This window comes from Oxyura jamaicensis, chromosome 12 (genome assembly GCF_011077185.1).
Source record: "Oxyura jamaicensis isolate SHBP4307 breed ruddy duck chromosome 12, BPBGC_Ojam_1.0, whole genome shotgun sequence".
Taxonomy (NCBI): Eukaryota; Metazoa; Chordata; class Aves; order Anseriformes; family Anatidae; genus Oxyura; species Oxyura jamaicensis.
This window is the reverse complement of record NC_048904.1, coordinates 8,239,212-8,266,187: the sequence shown is the minus strand read 5'-3', so window position 1 is coordinate 8,266,187 and position 26,976 is coordinate 8,239,212. Positions and strand designations below refer to the sequence as shown.

The window sequence follows — 26,976 nt, the reverse complement described above, 5'->3', positions numbered from 1 at the left end:
GGGGGGGCGTGGGGGAGAGAGGGGAAGGGGTCACGTCTCTGAAAACCCCTGCTAGGAGCTGGATGAAGTGCATTTCTGCCTCTCCCAGCTCAGTGCCTCGGCACTTGCTTGCACCCCTTCCCGTCGGCTTGGCAAACAGCTTGGCGTTAGCTCTGACAACGCCCGGGGCTGGTGGTCCTCTGCCTGGAGCTCCCCGGCTTTGCCTTAGGTACGTTTGGTGCCGGGACGAGCCTGAGTTCTGGGGAAAACGCGTCTTCATGAGGAAGACTCCTGCGTTAACGCCAGCTGAGGGAATCGTCCCTAATTCTGACCCCCTGCTGGCCTCTGAGGACTGTTGTGCGCGAGGCGCCCGAAATCCCCAAATATTGCCGGTGCTCTTTGCCGTGCGGGCTGTGCAGATGTCTGGGGTCAGTGGTGACAGATTATGTAGATTCCTCCCCCTTCCCACTATCCTTTCTCATTTCCATTATCTGCCTTTTGTAGAGGCTGTAATTTATTGCATTTTGCAACCTTGTAATTTATGGCTTTTTTATAATTCTTTCCAAGCTTTCAGAAGTAACAGCTCCGTGTACCCCGGTGCATTTCATTGTCACACTTGAGGCTTTCCCACCTCCCCCTGCACTTCCACTCTTTTCTTGTAACTTGCCTGTTTACTTGCTAAATTATTATTGTGCACTCAATAAAAATTGCATTTAAAAAGTGATAACTGAAATGACATTTAACACGGAAAGCACTTAAGCATAATTACACTATATGCATTACATCATTTTGTGACAGTTAATAAAAAAATATCTGAACAGGGTTTTTTGTTGTCGGGGGCTGCAGTGAGTGAGTGCTGGCATTTCATCACTGCTAGAGGAGCGGTTTCTGTTTTCACTGGAGGGCTTTTGTCCCATTTTTTTTGTTGTGTTTTTTTCCTTCTCGCCTCCTCCCTCTCTGGTAGCGCAGCTCTCCTGTCCCTGGAGCAGCGGCGCAGGCTGGAGGAGCTGCCCCCGTCGCTGTGGGGGGTTGGCGGGGTGTGCTGGGTGTCCTGCTGGCCGTTTTGATGGGCTTGTTTATTTGCATCAGCGGCTCGAGCAGCCTTATCATCGCAGGGCTGCGCCGTGGCTTGCCCGGCCACCAGGAGCCGTGGCGATGGGGAGGACGTGAGGTCCCTCGGTGGCAGCGGTCCCACCGTGTCGCGGTCCACGGGCACCGGCGCAGCTCCTGCTGCGGGTTGTGCCCTGCGGTAATTTCTTCCTTAGGAAGCTGCTGCCGGCCGCAGCCGAGGGCGAGGCAGTTAATGTCCTTGCTGCGTGGTGCCCAATGACTTCTACAGAAACGGAGGAAGCGTGCCAACCCCCGGCGACCCCGCGGCTCATCTCCTCGCTGCTATCATGACTTGGTTATTAGATTACCTGCAAACCACAGCTCCTTGAGCATCTGCTGGGTGAGACTCCTCAGCTCGGCCCCAGCATCTGTCCAGCCTGGCCCTGCGCGCTGTGCTGAATGCCCGAGCAGCTCCGCCCTGCCTCCCAGCCCGGGTTTCTTCTCCCTGCCTTCTCCTGTCCTTTTCCCACCTGTGTGCTGCAGAACTGGGCCCGTGAAATGCTTCGGGAGCAAGCACGTCCCCTGCCCTTCTTCCCTCCGCTGGGAAGCGAGAGGAGCCTGTGGGCCAGCACGGTCACCTCCAGAGCCGCTGGGGTCTCTGTCGGCACCACGAGCTGAAGAGATGAGAAGGGAGCCCTCGAGCAGGGGGGCACGGGAGGGTCTGAAAACACGTTAGGAACCCAGCGAAGCGATGGCAGGAGCCGCAGAGCCTGACGTTTCCAGGCTGCGCATGAGGGATTTTTGGAGCAAGTCGAGATAGAGAGCACGTGTCCTCTGCAATTCCGAGAAATGAGCTTCAGGGAGCAACGTCCGTGGCAGGCTCGGATATGAGTCCATGAACTGGGAGGGCGGTGGGCTCATAGGGAGGTGAGGACAAAGTGGAGGTGTCCCTCTGTTTAGGGAAAGGGAGGAAGAAAAAGGAAACAGCGAGCACGTCGTGTCCGTGAGCAAGCTCCCCGCTTTGTCTCGGAGTGCCCTGCATTGCTTTTCTGTGTTGGTCTGACTTGCCCTTCAAGGGAGCAAACTGTTAATCGCCTTAAAGGTTTACGGGTCATTTTACTTAAAACGTTCACAGAAGCATCCTGAGGTTGTAATAAAGGAGTTCTGTGAATTTGGGCATTTTTCCCCCTTTTTCTTCCAGTGCACACATAACTAGAAGCCATGCAGAGGCAGTAATAACGAATATAGCTGGGAAAGGAATCTCCTGGAGAGATTGCTCTATGCTTTTTCAAGGAGGAAAAGGCATTTCTGGTTGCTTGCATTTTTTTGTTATTATTTTTCCAAGTTGAGCATAAAAGAAAAGTGGAAGAAATACATCGATAAAATCCTCATCCGCTTGACAATCAGTCTCATCTGGGAACTGCCTGGTGTTATCTTGGCTTAATTCATTAGCAAGAATAAAAAAAGAAAAAGAAAAGAAAGGGCGTTAAAAATGGGCATCTCTTCTGAGAGCACTTAATTCTTTGCAACAAGAGTCAATTATGTCCTATCGAGCCGGCCTCCTGCAAAACCACTTACTTGTGAAATTCCTCAGCCCGATGGTGGGGATTTTTTGAGATGCGGGGTTGTACCGGCACCCGTTTTTGGAGCTGGCGCCGTGTGTGCTGTCTGCCCGTCTGTCTGCCCATCGCCACAGGGCCCGGGCATGTCGCTCGGGGGTGCTGCGCTGCGGGACCGCGCCGCCACGAGCGCGCGCAGCGAACGCGCCCCTGCCCGCTGCTGGCAGCCTGAGAACCGACTCGGGGCGCTGCGATGTTGCCCAGTTTCTCATTTCGGCAGAAATTAATTCAAGCGGTCCTGTCACAAGCGCTGCTCACGAGAGGACTCCTGGCAGTTGGAAAGGTTCCTCCTGCCTCCGTAACCTGTGGCCCTGGGTGTGCTGCGATGCGGGGCTGATGGCTCGAGGCTGAGGATTTTCCTGATGGAGGCGGTGGTTTGGATAAGTTGGGTGAGGAGACTTACAGGTGGTGGAGAAGGGAGAAGTGAAATGTGAGGCACGTTTCCCATTGCAATGCTTGTGGTGAAAATTTGGCCGTCCTTTAAGCTGTCTATTGATCATCCGAACACACAAGGATATTTGTGGTCTATATCAATGTCTGGTTTTACGATACGAAAGCAGTCAGCGCTATTGCTTAGGAGCTGAGTTGCCAACCTGCTTTTCTCTACGTGCTTGGCTAAGCTCTGCTGCAGAGCAGCCCTCGGGCTGGCCCGGCAGCGGCGACGTTTCGGGCTGCCAGGGGTGAGCACGGTGCTGGTGCCGTGCTGCGGGGCCCCATCCAGGATCCGCTGCCTTGGGAGCAGCTGCTGTAGGGTAAAAGCATCGGGAGCAGGAGGCTGAGTCCCACGGCCCTGGCACACAGCGGTGTCTGGGGCTCGCTCCTTCGCTTTGGGAGGAAAGTTATAAGGTGGCATTGAAAGGCACCTGCTGCATCGCTGTCCGTCTCCACGTTTTCATTTAAACGTCTCGGCGGGAAGAATTCACAACCAGGTTGCCCTTAAAGCAGTCGGAGCTGCTGGTGTTGCAGCTTGCGCTGCTGCTGTTTGAGTAACGCTAATTAACATTCTGGGCAAGGGAGCGGAGAGGGGGAGAGGGAAGCGCTTACGATCTGTAAATGCCACTTTGCTCTTCTGGCACTGTCCCTCCAGGGAGAGGGTTTCTGTCTTCTGGTTCTTGTTCTCCCCGCTTCTTCCCACCGTCCTGCAGTAAAGCTGTCGGCTGGGCACGCACGTTACCCGGGGCACAAACACAGCTCTCCTCCTGCGTGGTGGCGGGTGAGTCTGCACGGGTGTGAGGGAGCGCACGCACGAGGCACGTACGTGTTGCTTGGAGTGCAAGGGAAGCCGTGGCTGGCGTGCGTGAGCCTTTCCCAGACGGGGAGGCATGTGGCAGGCTTGTCTGTGCTACAAGTTTCCCATTCCCCTGATGATAAGCCACAAGCAAATGGGGATGAAATCAGAAATTGGCAGCATGCTGTCAGGAGGGATTAATTTCTGTCCCTGATTAACTTTCTGTTGGAACAGCAGGAGACTAATACTTCCTGCACACGCTGCCCGATGCAGTTCCAAAACGTTTTCCTACGCAGGGTGGATCTGAATCCATCCCCTGTCTTGCTCTCCCCTGGTCGTGGTATCGTAGATCCGAGTGGCAGGGCTCTGGGTGCGTGATGAGAGGCCACGTGCCCATTTCCTAATTCAGATGGAAAGATCTGAAATGATCTGCTGGTATTTTGTGGGTCTGGCTGGAGACGTCCAAGAGCTTGGTTTCTGCTCGTAGCTTTATTGTGCCTTTCGGTCCCTGGAGGCTCCCGATGGAATAATAATACTCTGCCTTCATATGCTGCTGTTCCTCTAAGGCTTCCGCAACACTTTGCAAAAATTAATGATAGATATTTTCAAAGAGGGAGGTCAGGATTGTTGTCACTGAGAAGTTCAGACACCAGAAGATGATTTGCCCGAGATCATACAGACAAGGCGGTGCCGTGCACGTGGTGAAGGGAAGGCACGCCGGGTCCCCTCTCTCTTCCCTAAGTGTCAGACAATCACTCCCCGTTTGTGTCTAAAGCTTAATTAAGACAGCACCGTGGTGGGGAGAGCGCAGGTGTGGAGCCGAAGCAGCGAAGTGCAGGGGCAGAGCTGTGTGGGGAGCCCCTCCCGTGCTAACAGGTACATCTGCAGCCGTGCCTTCGCCTGCGGGTGCAGGGGGAGAGGGCTGGGACAGCGGGGAGCAGGGCCCTGGAGTACTGGGAGGGGTCTGGAGATGGAGAGGACGAGGCAAGCGAGGGTGCAGGTGCCGACGTGGGCCCGTGTGAGTCCATCAGGTAGGTCAGGGTGCCCGGCTGCCCCCAGCTCAGCGGGATCCGGGGGCCAAGCCCTTGTCTGCCTCTTGCAATCCTGGTACCAAATGCAGGCAGAGTTACTGACCGCCGGGAGTGGTGCTGGGGTTAGGGGTCGGCCTGCTGCCTCCCCTCTGGGCTCGCAGCCTGCACGTACCCCAGGACAAAGCCTGGACGTGCGGCCCTGCCGGGCAGAGCAGCTCAGCCCACCCTCCCCGTCCAGACCCCGCAGCGTGGCTCCCGGTGAGCGGCTCACCCACGCTGGTTGCGTGCAGCTGGCAGCAGGACAGTGTTCTCCTCTGCCCCGGCCCTCTCTCATACGGAGGAAACCTGTCTGGAGCCGGGGGGAGGACGGGAGAGCCCTCAGGCCACTGCCGCACCATTCGGGGCTGATGGAGGAGGATTTGCCCGCACCATCGTTACCCCCCCAGGTGCTGATCAGGAGGGCGAGCTGCTGCTCTGCTGGGAGGTCCCCGCCGTATTTTCTCTTCAATTCGAAGGGCTCCTCAGCAGGCTGCCGGGGCCGGGCAGTGACAGCTTCCCTGCACGGCTCTGCGGGGCCGTGTGCTGGCAGAGCCTGCGCCGACGTAGCCTAGAGCGGGGGGCTGCAGCAGCAGGCCGGGGCTAACAGCTGCCCCTGGCTGACCTCTGCAGTTTTTCACTGCCATAATCACGTATTTTGGGTGTGACGATGAGGAAGATGGAGGGGTGGGACATGGCAGAGACGGATGCAGTCAGAGCCCCCCGTCAGAGCTGATATTTACCCGCCGCTCCGTTACTCCAGGGCCGGCGGCAGGCTGCTCTCGCCGGCAGTCACATCCCGGCCTGGGGTCTCAGGGTTCCTCACGCCTGCTCAGAGCACCCTTGTACCATCTCTGCCCTTCCGTCGAAAAGTACTGTACCTTGTTCTGCTCATGACTTGGGCTCCTGCTCCGTTTCATCCCTTCGCCTTGCTCCTGCTCTGTTTCCCCAGGGCCTTGTTCTTGGGCATCTGGTCGAAGGCGCCCGGCTTTGGTGGCTGCCTGGACAACGTGTTGGTGGGCTGCTCTGCACAGCACCCTGGCGAAGAATCAGCCAACTGCACCTCCTGCTTGTTGCCCTAACTGTTGTTTTAACCCAAGACACCTGAATGGCAAACGCCGCCTTATGGGGAAAGAGCAAAAGCGATCGAGGTTTTTAGCCCAGAAGAGTAGGAACTAAAGGGGGGCGTGAATCCTTGTATGTGTAACGGGGCACCGCAGCACGGGGCAGAAGTGCCTGCTCTTCCTTAATTCTGGATCCTTCCACCAAGAACATTGCTCTAAATTGCAGCAAGGGATTTTCAAATTAGGCATTGTAAGAAGTTTTCGAGTAAGATCGTGGGACCTCGGGGGGCATTTTCTCTTGTGGAGCGGTGAGATCTCCATCACTGGGTGACCTAAAGAACAGACCAGAGAAGCACGTTAGGAGTAACAGGGATAGTTGTGCTAGAAATGATGTATCCATCCCGCCTTCAGCGGGGGTATGTGAGGAGCTTGGGACTACCCAGGTTGATGTGATCCCTCCCAGCCCTCCTTTCTGTGATGCTGCGGAGCTTTCTAAGTCTTTCCATGGAGTTTCTCCGTTCAGATGTTGGCTCTCTGGAGGTTGACTTCAGAAGAGAGATCCTGTGGGATCTATGTGGGTGCATGCCCGTCCTGCCCCACACCTCTCCAATGACTGTGCTGAAAACTGAAGCAGGTGGTCACCTTGTTAAGTAAATCTCTAGGTATTTGGTGTATTTTTGTTAAAGTCTCGGTTTCTCGCCCCACCCCAGTAGCTCAGGGAGCACCAACAGGAGAAGGGATAAACTTGGAAATGCGTGGAAGAAAACTGTCCACAAATCTGCTCTCCGTTTCCCGTGGGGATACAACAAAAACTTAACGAGCCTCTGCCCCAGCAGAGAGGACTTCATATTAGACACTGCTCACAGCTTTCCAACAGGCTGGCTAGGAAGATGCTGGAGGAGATCAGCTGGGTCGCTGGGCTCTGCCTCGCAGTGGGTAAGAGAAGGGCTTTGGAGCAGCGCGGCTGGGGCGGTCCTGCGTGAGCTGGAGGGATGGATTAGGCACGGGTCTCTCCCAGCCCTGCTCCCAAGTGTCTGTGGGTTTACAGAAATGCTTCTAGTGCTGGAGATTAGGGAGAAAAGCTTGTGAACGTGAGTCCCTGAAGATCAGAGAGAGCCCCAAAACCTACATCAAAAGGTAAGGAGAATTGCAAAGTTGCTATTTTTAAAAGTGCAGCTTTTTTTTTTTTTTAATACATCATTACACTGCAGAAAACTGTAGGGGTGACTGTTGCTGTTTGCTGATGTGTGCTGGCCTAGATTTCAATCTCTGTACCTCTAATAAGGGATTTAGTGTAATTCCACGTCAGAGGAGTTACCCTGAGTTTACATCGCTGCAGCTGAGGGCCGCGCTCGGCCTGTGGTAGCCATCACCGGGAAGAGAAGGCGCTGCGAGGTGAATGTTAACTCTCATTGGTGCTTAGGCAGAAGAAAAGCCTGCAAGATACGGCCGTGGTGCTCCAGCGGGGCGCGTGCTGCCTGCCCAGAGGAGCTCTTTTGAGTTTTTTTGTAGTTAAACTGACGACCCATTCTGAAATTGATTTTAATCCTTGCTTATAGGTAAACCGGCAGGAAATTGAGTTGAGTTGAACCGATATAAATCAAGCGTGCATTTGTGGAAGAGCTTCACGTGGAAGGATTTGCACTGCTTTATCAATGTACCTCTTGATCTGATACATCCCTTGCTTTGGTACAACATAATTTTATTCTCATGGTGACAATTGGGTAAATGGGGCATGATCCATAGTGCAGAGGCACCCGTCCTGATAGGAGCAGTATGAAGAGGCAATACCGCAGCGCAGTACATCTCTATCCACGAGAGCATCCCTCCTGGGGTATTCTAGGCACAATTTTAGTGGTGCTGATCTAAAGATTTACAGCTGTTCTGTATAGATGTGGTTTAATGAAGCCGGTTAAACTCTTCTGCATATATCCTGAAGGAAAGCTGTTCAGATGCATTTCAAAAATACTTTATTTTCCTTTCTAAAGCTTGTTCTTATGTGCTGGATCACCAAGAGAACAGCTAGAGGCAAAGATCAGGTTATTTTTTGTTTTGGCTTGTTTGTTGCATTTACTGTATATTTTTAGAGATCGTGTGATCTCGGAGTGCATTTGGGCATGGCTCGGAGATCCTGTGGCTGCTTTCTCCGTTACCTCTTTGCGCAGCAGGCGGTGGTGGGCTTGAGCCCTGGCCTGGCAGCCAGACCCACGCCGTCCGAGCAGCTCCGGGTGTGCAAGAAACACCTGGGCAGAGCGGGCATCCCGACTGAGCCCCGGCCTTTCCAGCACCGTCAGGATTTATTTTCAAGGCGCTTCATCTGAAAGGAGAAGACCGAATTTGGAGCTGGGTGTTACTGAATAACCCGGTAGACCGAAGAGATTCGGTCTTTGCGGATGCCCAGGCAGGTCTATCGGTCCGAGCGCTCCCTGGACAGGGGTTTGGGCTGCTGAAGGCTGAAATCAGCTTCCCAGGCCGGGAGAGGTTTTATATAATCCAGGCTAACCGCGCATAGCCCTTTATCCCTGTCTAGCTGCTAAATTGTGCATAGCAGTCTCAGGCCCGCTTCGGGGCTGGCAGGCCTCAAGTCTCATCCACAGAGGCCTCTGATCCTGGAGGGAGGGAGCAGCAGTCCAGCAGAGGATGGGAGCTGTGGGGGCCGGTGCCATGCGAGGTGCCACCTTTGTCCCTGGGTGGGTGGCTGCCCTCCCGTCTGTCCCTGGTTTCCTCTGCCGCCTGTTAGCAGGCTCTTTAGTGAAGGATGGAGACATGAGTTCCATGGTTTGTTTGCTCCGATTATAGCCGGCCATCCCTGAGGAGCAGCCCAACGGCACGTTTCCCTGTCCCGCTGCTGCGGGAGAGCGCTGAAGAGCTGCTTGGATGGCGCTCTCGTCATTAGGTGTGTGGAAGGAAGGAGCGCAGCAGGGAAGTGGCGTTGCGTGAGGAGAGGGAGATGGGGTTAGGAAATGTCAAGCTGTTTGCTTCCTGCTCTCCCTCTCGAGCACATCCGCAGGCTGGGGGCAGCGGCTCGCGCTGAGGGCAAGGCAGAGGAGGTGGTGAGGGGCAGCGCGGCCTCCGCAGGATCCGGCTGCCCGAGGGGGCGGCGCGGGGAGCCCCTGGGCTCGGGGCAGTGCTGGCGGAGCCGTGTCCTCGGGGTGTCCTCGGGGAGAGGCTGGGGTGGGCTCCCAGAGCCCCCGCTGGGCTGCGGCCCCGCTGCTCACTGCTGCTGCCTCCCCTTCTCCGCCTTCCCCTCTAAGCCGCTGCAGGCAGCACCGCTCGTCCCGGCGGGCTGCCAGCCGGGCCGGCATCGCTCTTATCGCCGCCTGCTTGATCGTCCCTGACGCTACGCCGAGGCTGACATCCTGCTAATGCAATATAGACACCGCAATGATTGCCATCAGGGCAAGAAATATAAGCACCAGACGATGAAATTTAACAGAGTGGGTGCAGCAGGGACTAGGGGTGAGATGGGAATCGTGCTGTCTCAGCTCTCCACCTGCAGCCCCGAGCGGTCCTTTTCTTCCAGCAGGATCTGCGGGGTTTTGTGCTCCTTTTCCCCACCTCTTGCTTAGCCTCAGTGCTCCCCGCTCAGCGTGGACCATCTCGCAGTGCTCTCACGTAGCTGCTCTTGCCAGTCATTTACCTTGCTGGATAATTCTCCCCTAGGCTGCTCTCTGTTGGAGGGGTCAGCTCTGTGCACCCAAGCCCGAGCCAGTTTGCTGCAGGGTTGCCGCTGCTGCAGGTCGGTAACACCTCGAACTGCGAGCACACGGCAGGACCCCACGAGAAGCGAAACTTGGAAAGGGCCAGGCTGCCGCCTGTCTGCTGGGGACCAACAGGTCCCAGCGCCCCAGGAGAGGCGCTGGATGAGTGCCCGAGCAGGCAGGGCCTCCAAGGGAGGGTGTCCTGCTGCAGTCTTTGCTGCAGCAACCGATTCCCTTTGCAGAGATGGTATCTGGGTCACTACGTGAAGCTGATCAGCGCAGGTCTGGCTGCAGGAGTTTGAAATATCCCTTGAGCAGGAGGATATCGCCGTCCCCTGCTGCCCTGTAATAATGTCCAGGGGAAAAACCTTTTATTTTTCTGGCGTGTGGCCTTTGTAGGGTGTGACATGGCACAGCCCCACCTCTGGTGCAGGCAGGGTGCAGAGGACAGGGCTGTGGTGCCTTGAGGGGTGCACTTTGGTCTGTGGCCTCCCTCCCCTGAAGGACCCGTCCTTTTAGGCGTGTCGTGGCAGGGGCAGCAAAGCAGCCCGCTCCTCTGCTGCATGTAGTGCTCTGCTTTTTTGCAACCTGCCAGCTTTGCACTGTGATGAAATGTCAGCTGCCCAAGCCAGGCGTATGGGACTCATACAGGGGAAAAAAAACCTGGGAGATGACTGCTCCGCACAGCACAGGGCGGAGCACTGCAGCCTCTCCTGGTGGCTGGGGCTCGAGCCGTGGGCACGTCCCGTGTCCTGGGCCGGCAGGGCTGGGAGGTGCTGGCGGAGCGGCTGTGCCTGGTGCCGTGGCTCGGCTCGGCTTTTTGTGTGTTGGTGGCTTCTTTTGGAGGGGCAGAGGGGGACTCTTGGCACAGGGGTGGTGCTGAGCGCGTAGAGGAGGGTGCAGCCCCTCTGCTTGCTTTCAGGGAAGGGCCTCCTCTTGTGGGATGCGCAACGGAGCTGGGCAGGATGGGGAAGGAGAAGGGGTCTGGTTTGGATGGAGGTTGTCCCTCCCACATCAGCCTCTCCGTTGCCCTGGCCAAGGAGGCTGGAGGCTGCGGCTGGAGACAAAATATTTCCTGTTAGAGCTGCCCAAAAGCACCTGTGGTAACGGCGCCATGCAGGGAGCTCCCCCAGAACTCACTTGCCTTCACGCTCCATCATCAGGTACCCCGACCCGTGGGGAGGCGCTGGGTCTCCCTCGGGGCAGCTGAGCGCGTGGCGATGGAGCCCCAGGGGGAACGGAGCGTGTCTGCACCCGCTGCCGTCTTCCTCGGGCTGCGGGGCGTCACGGTGCCGGGGGCGCGCAGGGAGTTGGGAAGTGGCAAATGCTTTCTCTAAGCCCTGACAGCTCACTGGATGTATAGGCTCAGAGGGAATTAATAGCAGAGATGAGCATCGTTTGTTGTGCCTGAGGAGCAAGGCAAACAAGTGAATTTAGAGAATGAATGTTCTCAGGCAGTATCAGATCTGCTTCTTCGATTATACCGTTGCTGCTGCGAATGCGTATTGATAATTGGTTGTGTTACCAGCTCTGCCTTTTAGTAAGGCTACTTAGCGCTCTGCTGCTGGAGATCTCCTCAGCTGCTTACAATTGCACTACACTTCGAAGCGTTTTGGATGAAAATGGGCTGGCTCGAGGTGTTTGATTTTCCTGCCCCCCTCACCTGCCACCATTTCTTTCTTTTTTTTCTTTTTTTTTTTTTTAATTCCAGCTCAGTAGTTTCTGTCGTTTTGCCCAGGTTAATATTTCCCTGGCTCCTGCCAGGTCCCAGCTCAGCCTGCTTCCCCTGCTGGGCCCCTTCCCACGGCCGTGCCTAGCCCCCTGGCTCCCGCGTCCAGCCCCGGCGCTCCCCACGCTCCTGCCCGAGGTCTGCAGCCATGACCTGGCTCTCGGTCCCCATCCCCGCTGTGCTGATGCTCCCCTGGGTGCCTCAGGGGAAGGGCCGCCAGCCCTCCTCCCCACGAGCGCCGGTACGGCCGCGCCGGAGCCCTCTGTGTGCAGCCAGCAGCGGCGGTGCCGTGACCCCGGGGTCACTGCTGGTACAGGTTTCAAAGCTGTGTCCCAGAGCACCGGGTCAGAGGAGAATTTCAATGAGAATGGCTGTCTGGTGTGGACGAAACTAAGTGCAGAAATGACTAAGCAAAGATTCCTTTGTAGCTGAAGGATCTTTCGTTAGCCAGTAAATTCCCCCTCACGTTCAGCTTGAGGAAAAGCCCGGTCTGGGAAATGTCTGGGAAATGTCACCCTACACAGGTAAAGGGTGGCCGGGCTCTGAGCGACCCAAAGCGAATTGTCCCACTGGAGCATTTCCATCCTACCCTCCTTGCCTGGAGCGCTACCATCCACCCCCCTGCCTGCCCTGTACGCTCTCATGCACGTATGGTCACCGTTAATTCATGCTGGATTGCTCTAATTAGCGCTGACGAACTGCTTGGCCAGGCCGGCTGCAGAGCTCCGCAGCAGCAGGGCGCGCGGAGGAACATCTCCCGGTTTCTTTTTCCGTTTCTCCTCCCTTGCGGACAGGCACCATTTCTGTCCGTAACCAATAGGAGCTGATTTTCTGTTTCATAATAGGAGAGCACTCATGTCAGGACGCCCTCCTTACCCAAAGCGTTCTCCTTGAAGATTGCTCCTCTTCGCTTTCCTAATTGCCGCTGCTCAGCTGGAGGTAGCGCGCGCCTTCCAAACACATTATTTTGTTGTGCTTACCAAAGGGAAAAAAGACTATGAGAGAATAGTGCTTTGTGCCGAGTTTTCCCCGCTTTAACCTTCTGTGTGCTGACGTGAGACGCTTTTCTCCGGAGCAGGACCTGCTGCTGCTGGCGGGACGTGCTTTGCAGCCCGCAGCTTTGCCTGGGGTGGGACACCTGAAACCCAGCTCTGCACCGTGGCACCGTGCAGTTTTCTCCAGCAGCTTCAGGAGCGAGCGGCTCTGAGCCTTCTGCGCGCGGTCCCACGGGTGGAGGAGTCCCAGCAGCGCGGGGCCATGGCCTGAATCCCGCAGGGTTTGGTTGGGTTTGGGGATGTGGAAAACCGGGTGCCTGGAGCAGAGCTGGGATGGAGGGATGGTGTGCCTGGGTACCAGGCTGGGGAGGGAGGAGTCTGGTTAGGAATTTCGCAGTGGTGTAGAAGAAAGGAGGAGCTCGGGCAGAGCAGGGACTGCAGCAAGACTTGCAGAAAGCAGTTGAAGCCTGCAGATTAACCCCGTGGGTCTGGAGGGACCGTGCAAAGCCAAAAGAGCATCCTTTTGCTTTGTTCAGAGCATTCTCCTGCGGCTTCAACCTCTGAAACCACGGTGTTTAACCACAAAGGGCAAGTGGAGGCCGGGGGGCAGACCCTTACTCAGCTGCTTTTCAGTGAGCAGGGCTGCTTCCAGCTCAGCTCATTACTTTCTGGAAAAGAAAAAAAGGTGGGATAAGTAATTCCACAACGTACCAGAACTGCGTCTCCTGTGGTGTTTCCATCCTGTTCCTGACCTGCGTGCTGTGCCCCGTCTCACCACCGTGGTTCCTTTCACCTCTGCCATAGCCAAGGGACACAGCTGTGGTGGCACCAACCTGCTGGGGTCCCAGCCAGGCCTGAGCCTGCTCCTTCCCTCACGCAGCTGGGCTGACCGTGGACATTTCCGAGGCTGGCCTCGGTCTCATGGAAGCTGTTTGCATTTTGGTGCTGCTCTGAGAGCCGAGGCAGAGCAGGGCAGGGTCAGGCAGGTGCTTTGTGAGCTGGGATGGTTTCTGTACCAGCTTCTCTCTTCCTTTGCCTTCTAATAAAGCTCCAGCAAAGAATGTCGTCGTGTCCCCCGGGCAGGTGGGACGCAACTCCCCAAGACAAGCAGGCTCGGGCTGGGGCTAGGCGTGCGTGGCGCGGAAGTTGCAGTGAAGCGTGGAGTCAGCTGTGTCCCTGGGGAGGCCTGGGTCTCCTTGGAGGGCTTTCTGCTGCCGGACATCTTCATGTCTGGAAGTCCCGGTACTTGCAAGTAGCCCAGGAATATTCAGAGAGAGGCAGAAGGTCTGTGGTGTGCGCCGCCTGATTTTCTTCATGCATCTTATTTAAGAACAGTTAAATCATGCGGACTTCTTTCTAATCTCAGATGATTGCAAAAAGCCCTTCTCCTCCTCCCTGTATTGGTTGCACCTGATTGTGCAGACAGAGAGCTAACAAATCAGAAAATGCTCCGAGGAGGTGACCGAGAGGTCGGTGATTCAGAAGCCTTGTGCCGGGACTGATCCCCTCCTGCTGGGGCAGGGCTGATGCACTGTGCGGGGCAAAGGTCCAGCAGTCAGGGGGCTCATCGCACCCCAGAATATCCCGAGTGGGAAGGGACCCTCAAGGATCACTGAGTACAACTCCTGGCTCCACAGAGGACAACCCCAAAATCAAGCCCTGTGTCTGACGGCGTTGTCCAAACACTTCTTCAACTCCAGCGGGCTCGGTGCCCTTGGACTTGCACTTGCAAAATGCTGGAAGTGCCCCTGGGAGGGGACGTGGGAGCTGTCAGTGGCCGTAGGGGTGTGTGCAGATGTGGAAGAGCACAGGAGGAAGCGTGGTGGCTCTGCGGGACTGCTGGTTCAGCCCAGCAGAGCTGGGTGCGGGCAGCGAGGTGGGCAGCTCGGCTTTTTGTGAGGGGATGCTTGTGGCCAGCACGTGTGAAGGAGAGAAGCCATAAAGCAGGTGCCTTGTGTTCTGTTGGTTGCAAAGCCTTCCACCGCCGTATTTCCACAGCTTGCATTGTTGCCTAATCCATGTGGCTGAAGCTCTTCTGCAGTAGAGGTCTGGCTTTTCTGTGGCAAGGCTGCTGTACCTCTCTGCAATACTGACTGCCTGCCTTCTGCTTTCCTTCTTAGATCTACAACGAGAACAGAAACCTGTTTGAAGTCAAGGAGAATGTGCCCAGGAAGTTAGTGGAGAAGGTTGCAGGAGACATCGAGAGCCTACTGGCCAAGAAAGTCCGTGCTTTAAAGGTAAGACGACGGGCCTGTGTGATAATGCTCTGACTGATATATCCAGTTTTACGAAAGGTGTTTGATGCTGTTGCAGCGTTACGATCGCGGCTTCAAAGTAATTTCCATGGTTGTGTGGCCTTTTCTGGGAACTGCATCCTGCAATTGCACTTATTCATACGGATGTGTTCTGGAATGTGTCTCAGCTGTCGTGCAAGGCAGTGTGGGTCTCCTGTAGGTATCTTCTGGATTTTTATTTTCTGGATTTTTATCTTCTCCCACTGTCACGTTAACACCTGAAGGTGCTGCCACAAGAATACGAGTGACAGCAAAAGCCTGGCAGCAAATTCTACCCAGTCATTTAACTGGGTATGTGGTAAGTGGGAGCAAAGGTGCTTCCAGTGTGCCTACAATAGCTTATGAAAGCGTTTCAGACAAGTAGGGTTTTTTTTTTCCTGCTTAGGAGAGCATGAACTGAAATGTTTGTGCTGGTGCCTGGCACTTGAATCCTGTGATTGACTGCATGTGTGAGTTGCCCTTATGGGTGCCTACGTACAATTCCAATCTACTGTCCTATTTTGTAATGCTCCTTTTAAAATGAGTTCACTTTATCTGTAGCGGAGCCAGGTAATCTGCTCGTGGTGCCGGCGCAGTAAAACCCGGCAGTGGCTGTAACAAGGCAGCAGCGGGGTTCTGCCCTACCGCCGGGCAGAGACAAGCCACCGCCTTCCTGGAGAAACGGAGACACCCTCACTGCTGCCATGGGGTGGGGGAGCCGTGGGATTTTCACATCCTGGAGCTGTAGTGGCCTCTCCAATACCTGCCTGCAGCGAGCAGCATGGAGCTGCGCAGGGCACGTCTGGCAGCACGGCCAACTGGAAGTGCTCGTGTGGGGTGAGGGACACAGGGAGGCCTTGGAGCAGGTAGCGTGGCTGGTGTCTGCACAGGGGGGATGGCCAGAAAGACTCCTGGTCACCCTTCGGCCTGACAGGCAGGAGTGGGAGCGCAGGACAAAGCCTCGTGGGGAGGGGAGGAGTGGTTGGGTTGGAAGGGACCCCAGAGCCCACCCAGCCCCAGCCCCTTCCCAGCTCAAGGAAGACAGAGGTGACAGAAGGTGGCTGCAAACGTGATACACCCCTGGGCAGCATGTGGCTCCGGTGTGATGGACAGGGTGTGATGGACAGGGTGTGATGGACAGGGTGTGATGGACAGGGTGTGATGGACAGGGCAACAAGGCAGAGCTGTGCAGCATGACTGTGCTGAGCGGTTTCCACTGTGGCATGTGAATTCCAGCTGCCTATGTTTTTTCTTACCCTTTGCTATGACTCATGGATTTAAAGAGAGTTTGTGCATCTTCTGGTGCTAGGACCCGTGTCTGTGGTACAAATAATCCTTTTTGTCTCCTAGCTGGACTTCCTTTTCCTTTGGGTTTTTGGCCAGGAGAGGCTGGTGCATTGCTAAGGGCTCACCTGCTGCTGGACCTAACCGAAAGGAGTGATTCTGGCAGCACTCGTTGGGCAATTCACACTTGGAATCCTTTGACCTGAATTAGTTCTTCCAAGAGGACTCCTTCAGAGCGCAGCTGCTGGATGGGGCAGGCTCTTACATCCAGCTCACATGTGCACGCTTGGTGTCTTGGGTTGGTGGTGCTGCCAACATCTGGAAATGGCGAAGTTGATGGGTGAGAATTTGGACCTTCTGAATATCCTCCACGCTGTGCTAAGCTTCTCCAAAGGAGAGGGGCTCCCACAGCTTATTCCCCTCTCCAGCCTGTGTTTTCTTCTGTCTGAACTCTCCCCTTAGTTGATTCATCTCTCACGGAGTCATTTCCTTCCCTTCTCTCATGACTCACGAAAGTGATGATGACTTCGTGAAATATATTTTTCAGCATCTGAATCAGGTGGGACTCCACGTATCAGGGAGGGCAGGTGAGGAGGGAGTAACGGAGCCTCTCCTTGAAGTACAAATTGCCACGCCACTTGTGTACTTGCTCTGCTGAAAAGTTGCCTCCCTGCTTCCTTTCCTGCAGAAGAGGGAAGGGATGTTTCCTGCGCTTTGATGAGGCTTTGTAGGACGGTGCTAGCTAGCCTTTGGGCACACACAAGGGATGCTCAGTGCAGGAGTGGCATTCTGATTTGTGTGGTGATTCAGTCCAGCCATCATAGAGCTCACTTTCCTCGGTTTCTTAGTGAAAATATTAACGCGTCGGTATGGAAGTTCAGCTGTGTGCAGCGCATTTATTAATAACACTTGGTTTCTTACCTCGTGTGTTGCGTTTCTAGAACCAGAAGTGGAGCACAAGGCCACTACACCACTACGCTTGGTGACGGCTGGGTGGCCGTGGTGCCGCGCCGTGGCGCGGGGCTGGCGCTGCAGGACCTCTGACTTCCCGCCTACGTTTCACAGGAGTGCTGGAGCTAGGAGCGTGTGGCAGCGAGGGCGATTGCTTCCAAAAAATAAGCCATCTGTGAGGAGCTGGTTGTTTGGATGCCGCCCTTCCCGTCTTGTTCCAGACCATCATACCTGATGTTGGTCTCATCATAGGACAGAAAAATTCCTAGGAAGATCTTTTTGCAATTCCCACCCAGGCCACCCAGAACAGCATCTACAGCTGGTTCCCAGGGGGCTTTTGCCTTGTGTCCCATGCAGCAGCTCTGCATGACAGGGATTTGCATCAGCTCTAGCTTTCCTCTTCCCCAGTGTCCTCCAGCATCCTTTCTCCACAACGACTTCATTGCTCTGAGCCTGCCCTCACAGTCTGCTTTAGGGTCTCTGCTCCCAGCTCCCCCTTACTCCCACGCATCAGCAGGAGAGGAGGTCAAAGAGGTGCTCTTCAGTGCTAAAAGTACAGCTCCTCTCCTTTGAAATGGAAATAAACGGTACTGCTAAAATGGAGTCACTCCTGAAGGAGACGATGGTGACTATACCTGGAGTATTGCATTATGAGGAAGTTCCAGGGCTGAGGGGTAAGGAAAGAGCAGGGTAGGTAGGTGCCTGCCTGGGTACAAGCTCAACGGGCTCCTGCTGTTCTTGCTGATGACCTTGTGCTCGTTAGGGCCAAGAAAAGCATCTTCTTTTACCTTGTGGAAAGGAGCGAGGTGGCAGATTGCCAAATGACTGCTGGGGAGTTAATGCCTGTGTGTCATCCCTGTTGTGTTTTCCTTATGCTGGGAATCGCAGCTGGCTGGCTCATGGCTCGACATCCTCTGAGACTAGAATTCAACAGGCTGTTTGTTTGCCAATCCCGCTCTCTTGCCACTCTTTTCCAGCTTAATTTTTCTACCTCTTCTTTGGTTTCTCAGTGTATTGGAGCCATCCTGGCTTTTCTGTGTGTCCTGGAAGACATGTACCTACAGGCTAGGACTTCTCTGAACTCGTTTAGGAGTCCCACCGCCTTAGTTTTTGTCTTTCTGGAGTCCTGCTTTCAGCTTCGCTGTGGGCTTGGACGGATCTCGGAGCATGTGAGAGGCAGGAGTGCCTCCTGCCCCGCTGGAGTGTGCTGCTGGCAGGGAACGACCGAGCCAGGGCAAAGCTGTCACCTGGGGAGTGCATGGGGTGGGTGCCACCTCTGTGTTCCCAAACCTGAAGGGCATTCTTCAAGCCCTTTGGTTGTCTGCTCTCAGTGCAGCCTTTCTCGTTTTCCCCGATTCTCCAGCTTCCCGTGCCATTGTATCCAGCCACCTGTCTCCTCCGCATGCCCGAGTGCTTCTCTCCTTCCCTGCACTTCCCACCGTCCCTCCCTCCCTCCGAGGGCATGCTGCTGCCCTTCTTCCTTCATGCTGTGCCGGGGCCTGGGCCCGGGTGGCTCCTCGGTGCCACGCCGCGTCCCTGCAGGCCCCAGCTCCATCGGCTGCCCGTGACCACCGAGGAGATCTCCGCAGCCCGGACCCGCTTCCCCACCTGTCCTGGAAACTCACACAGCTTGGATCAAAGCGAGAGGTGATGAAAGACTTCGGAAAGTGTCAGTGCAAGTGGCTGAGGAGTTGCTTGACGTTATTTCTGCTGCACAAGCTGAACGCCTGAGATAATTCTGCTACAAAACATCTCTGCAGTAAAAGGTTGGTGGTGGGGAGCAACCCCAGGAGGAGGTCGTTGTTGATGGCACGCCATCTCGGAGTGCTCCCCCTCTCCTTCAGGTCTGGGGCACCCCGGATCTGTCTAAATAGGTGACGTGCACGAGCTGTGCCGCAGAGTCTGTCCCTTCCCAAAGCTCCGCAGACTGGGGGAGAAGGGAGTTGTGATCTGATGGAGGAGGCGGCTGAGAGATGGAAATTTTAGATCCTAGGCTATGTTTTAGGCTTGTTTCTCCTTTTTATGCAGTTCTTGTGAAGGCTGCTTGGGATGATGACTGCTTCATCCTTCACATATTTAAACACAGACAATTTGCTTGCCTCCTGAGAACGGCACATCCCACAGTTTACCAAGTGGGTTATGCCCTGAAGCGAGCTATTTATACGCTGTGACCTGCCTGAAGACTGCTGTCTATGCTGGCGTTCTTCCCCCGTCTCCAGGAGACCTCCCTCTCCACAAAGCACAGCACAAACACCTGCACACTGTGGCGTCGGGCACCGCAGGGCGCTGAGGCGGAGATGGAGCCGCAGAGGGGCTCGGGGTGGCCCAGCCCTGGCTCTCGGGGACCCCCAGGTCCCTCCGTGCGGGTGGCATCTGTCACTGCTCTTCGGTCCTGGGCACCAGCCGGGGTGCGGGGGACGCAATTACCTCTGGCGTTCGGTAACCGAGATAAGAGTAAGCGTCTGCGCCTGGGAGCGGTGCCCGGGCACGACTGGAAATAACTCCTCGTCCTCCCGGAGAGCGCCGCAGCCGCCAGCAGGTCTTCATCCCGCTGCGGTGCACGTGGCAGAGCCGGGGCCGACCTGCAGAGCCTGGGGATGGAACTGCTCTTGCGTCGGCTGGCGAAGAATTCAGGGACTCGCTGTAGGATGCAGGTACCTGTGCCACACGTTGAGCCTAAGGGCAGCAAAGTGGCATTTCACGTCCCAGGCTGTGCGGTGTCTGCGCGTACATACGGCACACGTGTGTACGTGCAGCAGGGCTGGCGCACCCAGCGCGGCTCCGTGCTGCTGTGAGAGCTATCGGCACTTACCAGTGGTTAGGGGAAAAGTTTGCGGCTCTTGTTGGTTCTGTTGTTGTGGAATTTAACTGCCTGTTTTTGTTGCTATGTATTTAGCTCCAGTGTGGGCTGAGCGCTGGGGGAACAGGAGGGCTTTGGTAGGAGGGTTCACCGCTCCTGTTCCTTCAGCTGAGGTGTGAGAGCTCACAATGTTTTTACTGAAGGCTTTGAGATTTTCCTGCAAGAAGAGTAGGAAAACCTGCACTTGGCATTTTCTTTTGCGGAAAAATGAATCACAGAAATCACTGAGGTTGGAAAAGACCTCCGAGATCATCTGGTCCAACCGTCCACCTGGCACCCACTAAACCATGTCCCTAAGCACCGCACCCAACCTTTCCTTAAGCACCCCCAAGGAAAAATCTGGGGATTTTCTGGTTTTCTGCAGGTGTGTTGCAGGAATGGCTGCATGGCTTTCCTGGGGCTGGGGAGTCTGAGTGATCGCTGCTTTAGGAGGTGGTGCCGTTCCCCCCTCCCTTTGCCTGGGACCCTGAGGAGAGGTGGCTGGAAGAGCCGGGACTCGGTGCGCAGGGAAGACGTTGGTCTGGAGATGAGTAAGGCTGGGGTTTTCTGAGTCCCTTAAGCAAATCTCTCAGTTTTGTCTCCGATTTCCACCTACCGCCCTCACGTTTTGGGTTTTCCCGCTTCCTGGCGTTTTTTCCTTGCTCATTCCTTCCGATGTGAGGGTGTAGGCAGCTCTTGGCCGTGCTTCAGGATCCTCTGACGGAAGGCGAGAGGGAGCTGGGCGCGTGGCTGCAAAGCGCTTCCCGAGGGAGCTTCTTGGGGCCGGAGCCGGTCCGCGGGGCCGTGCAGTTGTTTCAGTCCCAGCTGAGCGCCCGGTGCACTGCTGCTCAGCTGGGACAGGTTCCAAGCTCCATTTACAGCTGGCACAAACATACATCAAAAGTGCAGAGGGGATTTAATTGGACAGGTTTATCCCTTTAACAATTCTGATAGCCCGGAGATTTCCCTTGCAGGTATGTGGCGAACAGAGTCTTTATCAGCTCTTCTGCTTCCTGATGGGGACAATGAAAGGTTTCACTTGTCTAAAGAGCTGCAAAAATTGGCATGCCGTGAAGCATTTCACAGCCCTCTTCCCAGCAGCTCCTGCCTCTGTCAGCAGAGGAGGCTCTGACCTTGTCGTGGTGTGGGAAGCACCCCGGCTTGCTGTTCCTCCGTCGTTCTGGAGGCTGCCTGTGTCCCTGGGGGGCTGTGGGGGCTCCGCCACGCACACCTGGCACGCGCGCACGCTGCTCCGGCTGCACAGCGACGGGCACGAGCCTGGCTTCGTCCTGCGTCCCTTTGGCGCTGGTGGAGGAGGGACCACAACCGACATCCACCTTGCTCGGGCTGAAGTACCAGCCGTGGACAGATGTTACCTCTTCACCTCAGTAATCTATAGTGACAAATCCGTCGCTCTTCCCACTTTGCTGATTGCTGGTTGGTGCCTTTTGTTCCAATTCTATTTTTAATTCCCTCCTAATCAAATCCTGGCCGACTGTCCCCGTTTATTTATTTATTTGTTCGCTCGTTGGTGCACGTGTGTGTGTGTGTGTGCGCGCGCGTCTTCTGCCGCACGATTGTTCTTGGGCTGGACCTGCTCCAGTAATCCAATTTGAATCCAATCTCCCAGGTCTGGAGTTCTAATTTACAGATTGCAGAGGGGAGCCGAACAATGCCCGCACACCAGGATGGTGGTTTATTGTCTAATCTAATCAGGGACAATCAGATGTTCGTAACGAGTCTATCAAAACTGTATTGGGCCAGTTTGCTGAGCGATGTAACCGGCTTTCTTAATAGCGCTAACGCGATTTAGGGCTTCCTGCACTTTCATGCAGATTATGTTGAGCGTTTCCCTTTCTTCCCCCCCGAGTGCCTGGCAGCAGCCCAGCCCCACGTGCCTTGCAGCTCCGTGAGCGCCCGGTGCGCTCTGCGGCTGCGGGGCTCCGCGGGGCACCGGGGCTGCTGCCGCTGCTGCGGTCCTGCTGGGACGACCCCGACCCCGCCGGGGTCTCAGCAGCACAAACGCGCCCCGAGCCGCGGGCGGGGGGCTGAAACGCAGCGCTTCTCTCCTGCTGAAGCCTTCAGCGAGTCTCCCCACTGGGTCCGAGCCCCATGTGTGTGCTGCGAGCCTTCAGGCTCCTTGGGCTGCTGGCAAGGAGTGAAGGGAGCAGTAGGGGAGCCCGAAGCAGGGCCGTAGATGGGCTCGCGTCTCTTAGCACAGCTGTCCGACCCGGGCGGCTCCTGCTAAGTCCCCCCTCGGGCACACGCTGCGTGCAGAGGGAAGGGAGCTGCACATGGGAGCGCTGCAGGGCTGCTCCGCGCGGGGAGCTCCTGCAGCCAGGAGGAGGAGGAGGAGGAGGAAGGCCATGAGCTCCCTGCAATGGGAAGGGACCTTTCTGCCTGGCTTTCATCGCCGTGTGTGCCTTGCCTCACCTCATCTGGCTCACATACCTCTCCAAAGCAGTGCGGCACCACCCGAGTGAAGAAATGGAGGTCCCGGAGCCCTCTGAGGCCAGGTGACGATGAGTTGTGCTTAAAGAGCGTTTCACTTTCCTTCCTAAAACGCCGTGTTGTGGCTTTGACAGCAGCTCGCGTGTTGTTTTCCAGTTTCTCCTGGTTTCTGAAGCACTCTCTGCAGAGGTGAAGGTAACCAAAGCCATTGACGTTGGCAAGGAAATGCAAAGTGTTTGCAGTCCTTGGCCATCTCAAAGCTTGGTCCTGAGCCTCGAGCTCCTTGCGGCTGGCTTATTCCATGCACAAGGGGCTTGTTGGAAGGATAAAAGATGATGACTAAAACTTACTGGTTTATAGAAGGGTGCCAAAACGGTGAGTGAGGCGATAGAGGAGCGGGTCTCCTCTGCTGGTGCTAAGGAAGGAAATTATCGTTTAATTCTTTGTGAAGCAAATTTTGAACACAGTCGGGAAGAAATGATTGCAATGGTAGCAAAATAAAGGAAGCCGTGCCACCGAGAAGGGGATTTATTTGAATTTCCTTGGTTAGATTCGGCATGAGAAAATTCATTTCCATGGCGGACTGGTGCTGGAGTGGCTTCTGTGTCCTGTCCTGCGGCCTCATGACTAGGTTGTGCGTGGTCGGAGGGGGCAAGGGGGTCTTTGTTCCCCCGGGGTTACCGGCAATGGTACGGGGAGCATGCAGCCCCATGTTTGTGGAGCTGGTCCCCGTGCCAGGGAGCTCGGCCCCTGCCCCTGCGCTGCTCATGTCCTTGGAGAGCTCGCTAAAGCCAAGGTCTTGGCCAGAAAAGGCTCCCACCCGTTTGTGCTCTGGTTTCTTCTCATGTCTTCTCCCCTGAATGCTCGAAATGCGTCATCTGGGATGGAAGGCTCTTGTATTGAGTGGGAATAATTGACCTGGGAAGAAAAACTGAATCATTTTGAATTCAATTCCAGCTGAATGAGGATTTTTTAAGGGTTTCATCCCTAGCTGAACGAAAAAATCAATTATTTGTATGGCTCTGTTTACGGACAAGTAGGGAAGTTAAAGGCTCTGATGACTGAGGGGGCGGAGGCTTGGTCCTGCAGGTTAATGGGCTTGCGTGAGGCTTTTTTCTCTGAAAAGCTCTTTTCAAATCCCACCTTCTTTTCCTAAAGAAAGCGGGTTTGGCAAAGCCCCTTCCTGCAGCCCACAAAACGCAGAGAACACTGGCGGGGCTCACCTTGGCGGGTGTCCTACGGCTCGCACAGGGGACACTTGCCGAGCACCTGGGTGGCTTTCCCTCTGCGCAGCCGTGCGAGCCTGAAACACGTCGGTGTCCGGCCCTGCCCCACAGCAAGGAGCTGCCGTGAGATTCCCAGGGCAGCCGATGTCCATCAGGTGTCGGAGTGATGCTGTGGCAATGCGTAAATCAGCTGTGACAGGCAGCTAGCAAATCTTAATGAAACAAAAAAAGGCAGCAAGAACCTAAATTGCACGTACAACTGTGATAAAGAGCCAGAGATAACGCTAAAGAGATGGTATCAATTTAATGCAGGTCTGGTGCCAAAGTCTGTGGTCTGCTCTTCGCAGAGCTGCCGTCGGTGGCCGGAGGGGTTGCAGCAGCAGGCACAGTGCTTAACACGCCCCGGCCCCCTGTGCCCAGTGCGGCGCTCTGAAGGCTTCCTGGGATCAGTGAAAGCCTTTCCTGCCACTGCCATAAAAATAACGTGCCCTGAAAAAGTGACGTGCCCCTGCCTGCCGGCCCTTGGGTCCCCGTAAAAGCAGCACGGCGCCCCTTGGTACAAGAAACCAGCCACTGCGGGCAGCTGCGGCCGGGCTGTGGGTAGGGGGGCAGCTCCACTGCTCTCAGCTCTGCGGGGCCGCCGGCCATGGGTCGGTATTGTCACCTGCCCCAGATGTCTTCCCAAACCTTGAAAAATAACGATTTTAAATTCCTGGCTTTTTTTTTTCTTCCCTGCAGACACGAGAATGAGCAGACTTCCCTAAGCAGGAGGTGGCAGGTCCCCGGCACGAGGGGGTCGCGAGGCCTGGCACCGACCGCCTCCCCCAGACCCCGGTGGGCAGCGCTGCAGCGCGGCTGCTCGCCTGCGGCCGTTTCTGCGCCCTGCGTGCTGCTGCTTTTCGGGAGAGTAAGTGGCAGGTAGTAGCAACAACAACTTTACAGACGTTGTGCTGCGAGCAGTGCTTCTTGTTGCGCACCAGTAGATGGCACAGCTTTTATATGAGCTAATTATATGGGGAGAAAACTCGGGTCCGAGCGGTTTCTGTGGCTAGCCTTAGCCATGCCTGCCTCTCCTCTCACACAAGTGGAGACGTCTCTGCTGGTTGAGGAGGTCGGGTGAGACTGCAGAAGCTTTGCAGCATCTGGGGGGGCAGAGGGAAACCACGATGGGAAGAGAAGGTAGATGGCGGTGCAGTTAGAGGTGCAGGGAAGCAGGTAAGCGAGCCTCCAGGTGGTGGTAGTTTGGCTTCCCAAGCTCATTGCGGCAAGTGGTGTGTTCCCTTAGGACATCTGGCTGCTCCAGCTTTATGCATGGGGAAACTGAGGCCTAGAGATACCACGCTTTGTCCTTGATTCCGCTGGGAGCAGGAGCTGTGCTTCCTAATTAACTTCTGGGACGTCAGCTACAAGGTGTCCTTCATGCTGAGCTGCTACAATAAAATCTCCCTGGAGCTCCAAGCTCTTTCTCCGTGCTCCGTTTGGGTTTGGCACCATTGTTTCCTGGCCCGTGCAGGCTTTGGATGTGAAACTTTTTAACAGAAAACGTGAAATAGGCCCTACTGAAATAGGGCAAGTCCAATTCATGCTGCAGCTCGGCACTGGGCTGCCAGGGCTGGGCTTTGCTTGGTCCCCTTCTCTCTTCCACGAGATTTTTTCTGAGCCATGAGGTTGCGGTGCAACCTTTCCCCTAGAATTCAATTCAATTTCAAAGAAAACTTGGCCAGTTTGGGACCTGCTTCAACTTTCTCTGCAAGACCTCTGCGTCCCACCGAGACCACAGCTGGAGTGAGAAGATCTGGTTTTGGGTCACCTTGATACTTCCTGGCGCGTTTTGGTTAAGAGTGCCCTGTGTGTTTGCTTTTGCCAGCTCTCCCACGCAGGAGCTCCCCCAGCGTGTCCTGGAAGATGCACAGACCCCAGGCTGGAAGCAGTCTTTGCCCCTGGTTTGTGCCTGCTGAGGAACTTCTCACTGCTGAAGCAGCTTCTTGCAAGTGGATGGAGCGGATACGTCTCAAACCTTGAGGGCCTGGAGTGCACGTTGAATATAAACCAGTGTATGTATGCGCTGCTGTAAATAGAGCTGTCACTCTAAGAGAAATGGGGTTTCCAGTGCTTGTCAGATCACTTTAAAACCATTTTTTATTACTAGATTACGTTCTAAGATAAAGTTTATTGTAGCGAAAAAAGAGGGAAGGTTTAGGATTTGACTGCAGATTTGGAAACACACTTAAAAATTATGAAGTGTCTTGGAGCCTCAGCTGAGGACAGCCTTCCTGCTTCAGCATTTTCCTCCCTGGCGGCTCCTGCCCGGCTGAGTTGAAGGATGATGTCGGTGCACAGTCACCCCCAGCAAGTCACTTTTTAAACCAAGCAATGTGATGCCGTGTGGGCGCTGGCACAGAAGGCCCAGCTCCCAAGTTTGCGTCCTGCTCAGGGACAGAAACCCTTCCAGGGTGTCCCTGCCCTCCGGGAGCTCTGCGGAACACCTTGCTGCCCGCGTGCCACTGTAACAGCACCACCCGAGGGAGGTCTCGTCAGTCCTGAGGATCGACCCTAGCCGTGTGTTGCCTTTCTTCTTTCCCTTCCCCTCCTCCACGAGCATTGCTCCTAAAACATCTTTGCTTTAGTTGTATCCATTATGCTTACTTCTAGTGCTGCGTCTGAAAGCAGAGGAACCACCAGGTTGGTGTCAGCTCTTTTCGTAGCAGTTATCAGTAACGTGGCTCCATCTGGGACACTTCCATCTTTTCCTCCTAGTTTTCTCTGGTGGTATTTGTCTACCTTTGATAGGTAGCAGTGGAAGCGCGAGCAGGATGTTGCTCTCAGCTGTTTGTTTGATGCAGGGCTGTCCTGCAGCGTACCAGAGAAAACAGCAGCCTCCTCCTCCCTCCAGACTGACTTCAGAGTTGCGTCGTTTTGCATCCATCTGCTCCATCTACTGTCCTCGTTTAGACACCCCCAAAGTGCATCACAGGCCAGAGGCTGTACGAAGCAGTGATTTGCAAAGGCGATCTTAACGCTGCGGTCCCCAGCGGCGCGCAGTGAGCGCGGCACGGAGGGGCGAGCAGCCCGGCAGCCTGCGCCCGGCAGGGACGTTTGGATACTGCCTCCTCGCTGCTTTGTGGGTTTCATCAGGACCTGGCTGTCTTGAACGTTGCACAAGGACTTCAAAAGTCATCGGTGTCTGGAGTGGTGAGAAGAAAGTCGGCTGGCTTTAACCCCTAGGTTTGCAGAGAACCATGCTTGCCATGATGTCTGGCCTCTGAAGAGAACGGTTCATTTGTGTACGGGTCATTGCGGATAGTCCCCACTGCCGCGCTGTTTGAGGTGGTTCTTCCCCCGCACCCTCCATCTCCCACTCAAACCCAGCACCTCTGCAAGGTCCCAATTTGTTCCTGCTTTGCTCCTGTGCTGAGCATCCCTAAAACCTGCGCTGTAATAGCATCCCTGCTAATTATATCACTGCAGATTTATTTCATGGTAATATTATTGCTGGCCTCGGGCATCACCGCTATCATTG

At 55.4% G+C, this 26,976-nt stretch overlaps 1 protein-coding gene across 5 annotated transcripts in view; it reads left to right on the top strand.

The window, feature by feature from the left end:
- The window catches only part of CACNA2D2 (calcium voltage-gated channel auxiliary subunit alpha2delta 2), a 180,604-nt gene that overhangs the window by 61,558 nt on the left and 92,070 nt on the right, over positions 1-26,976 (top strand). For all 5 annotated transcript variants that reach the window (XM_035337765.1, XM_035337763.1, XM_035337764.1 and 2 more), the window contains exon 3: positions 14,553-14,669. In XM_035337765.1, the coding sequence (XP_035193656.1) occupies positions 14,553-14,669 (117 nt within the window). The remainder of the gene's footprint in view (positions 1-14,552; positions 14,670-26,976) is intronic.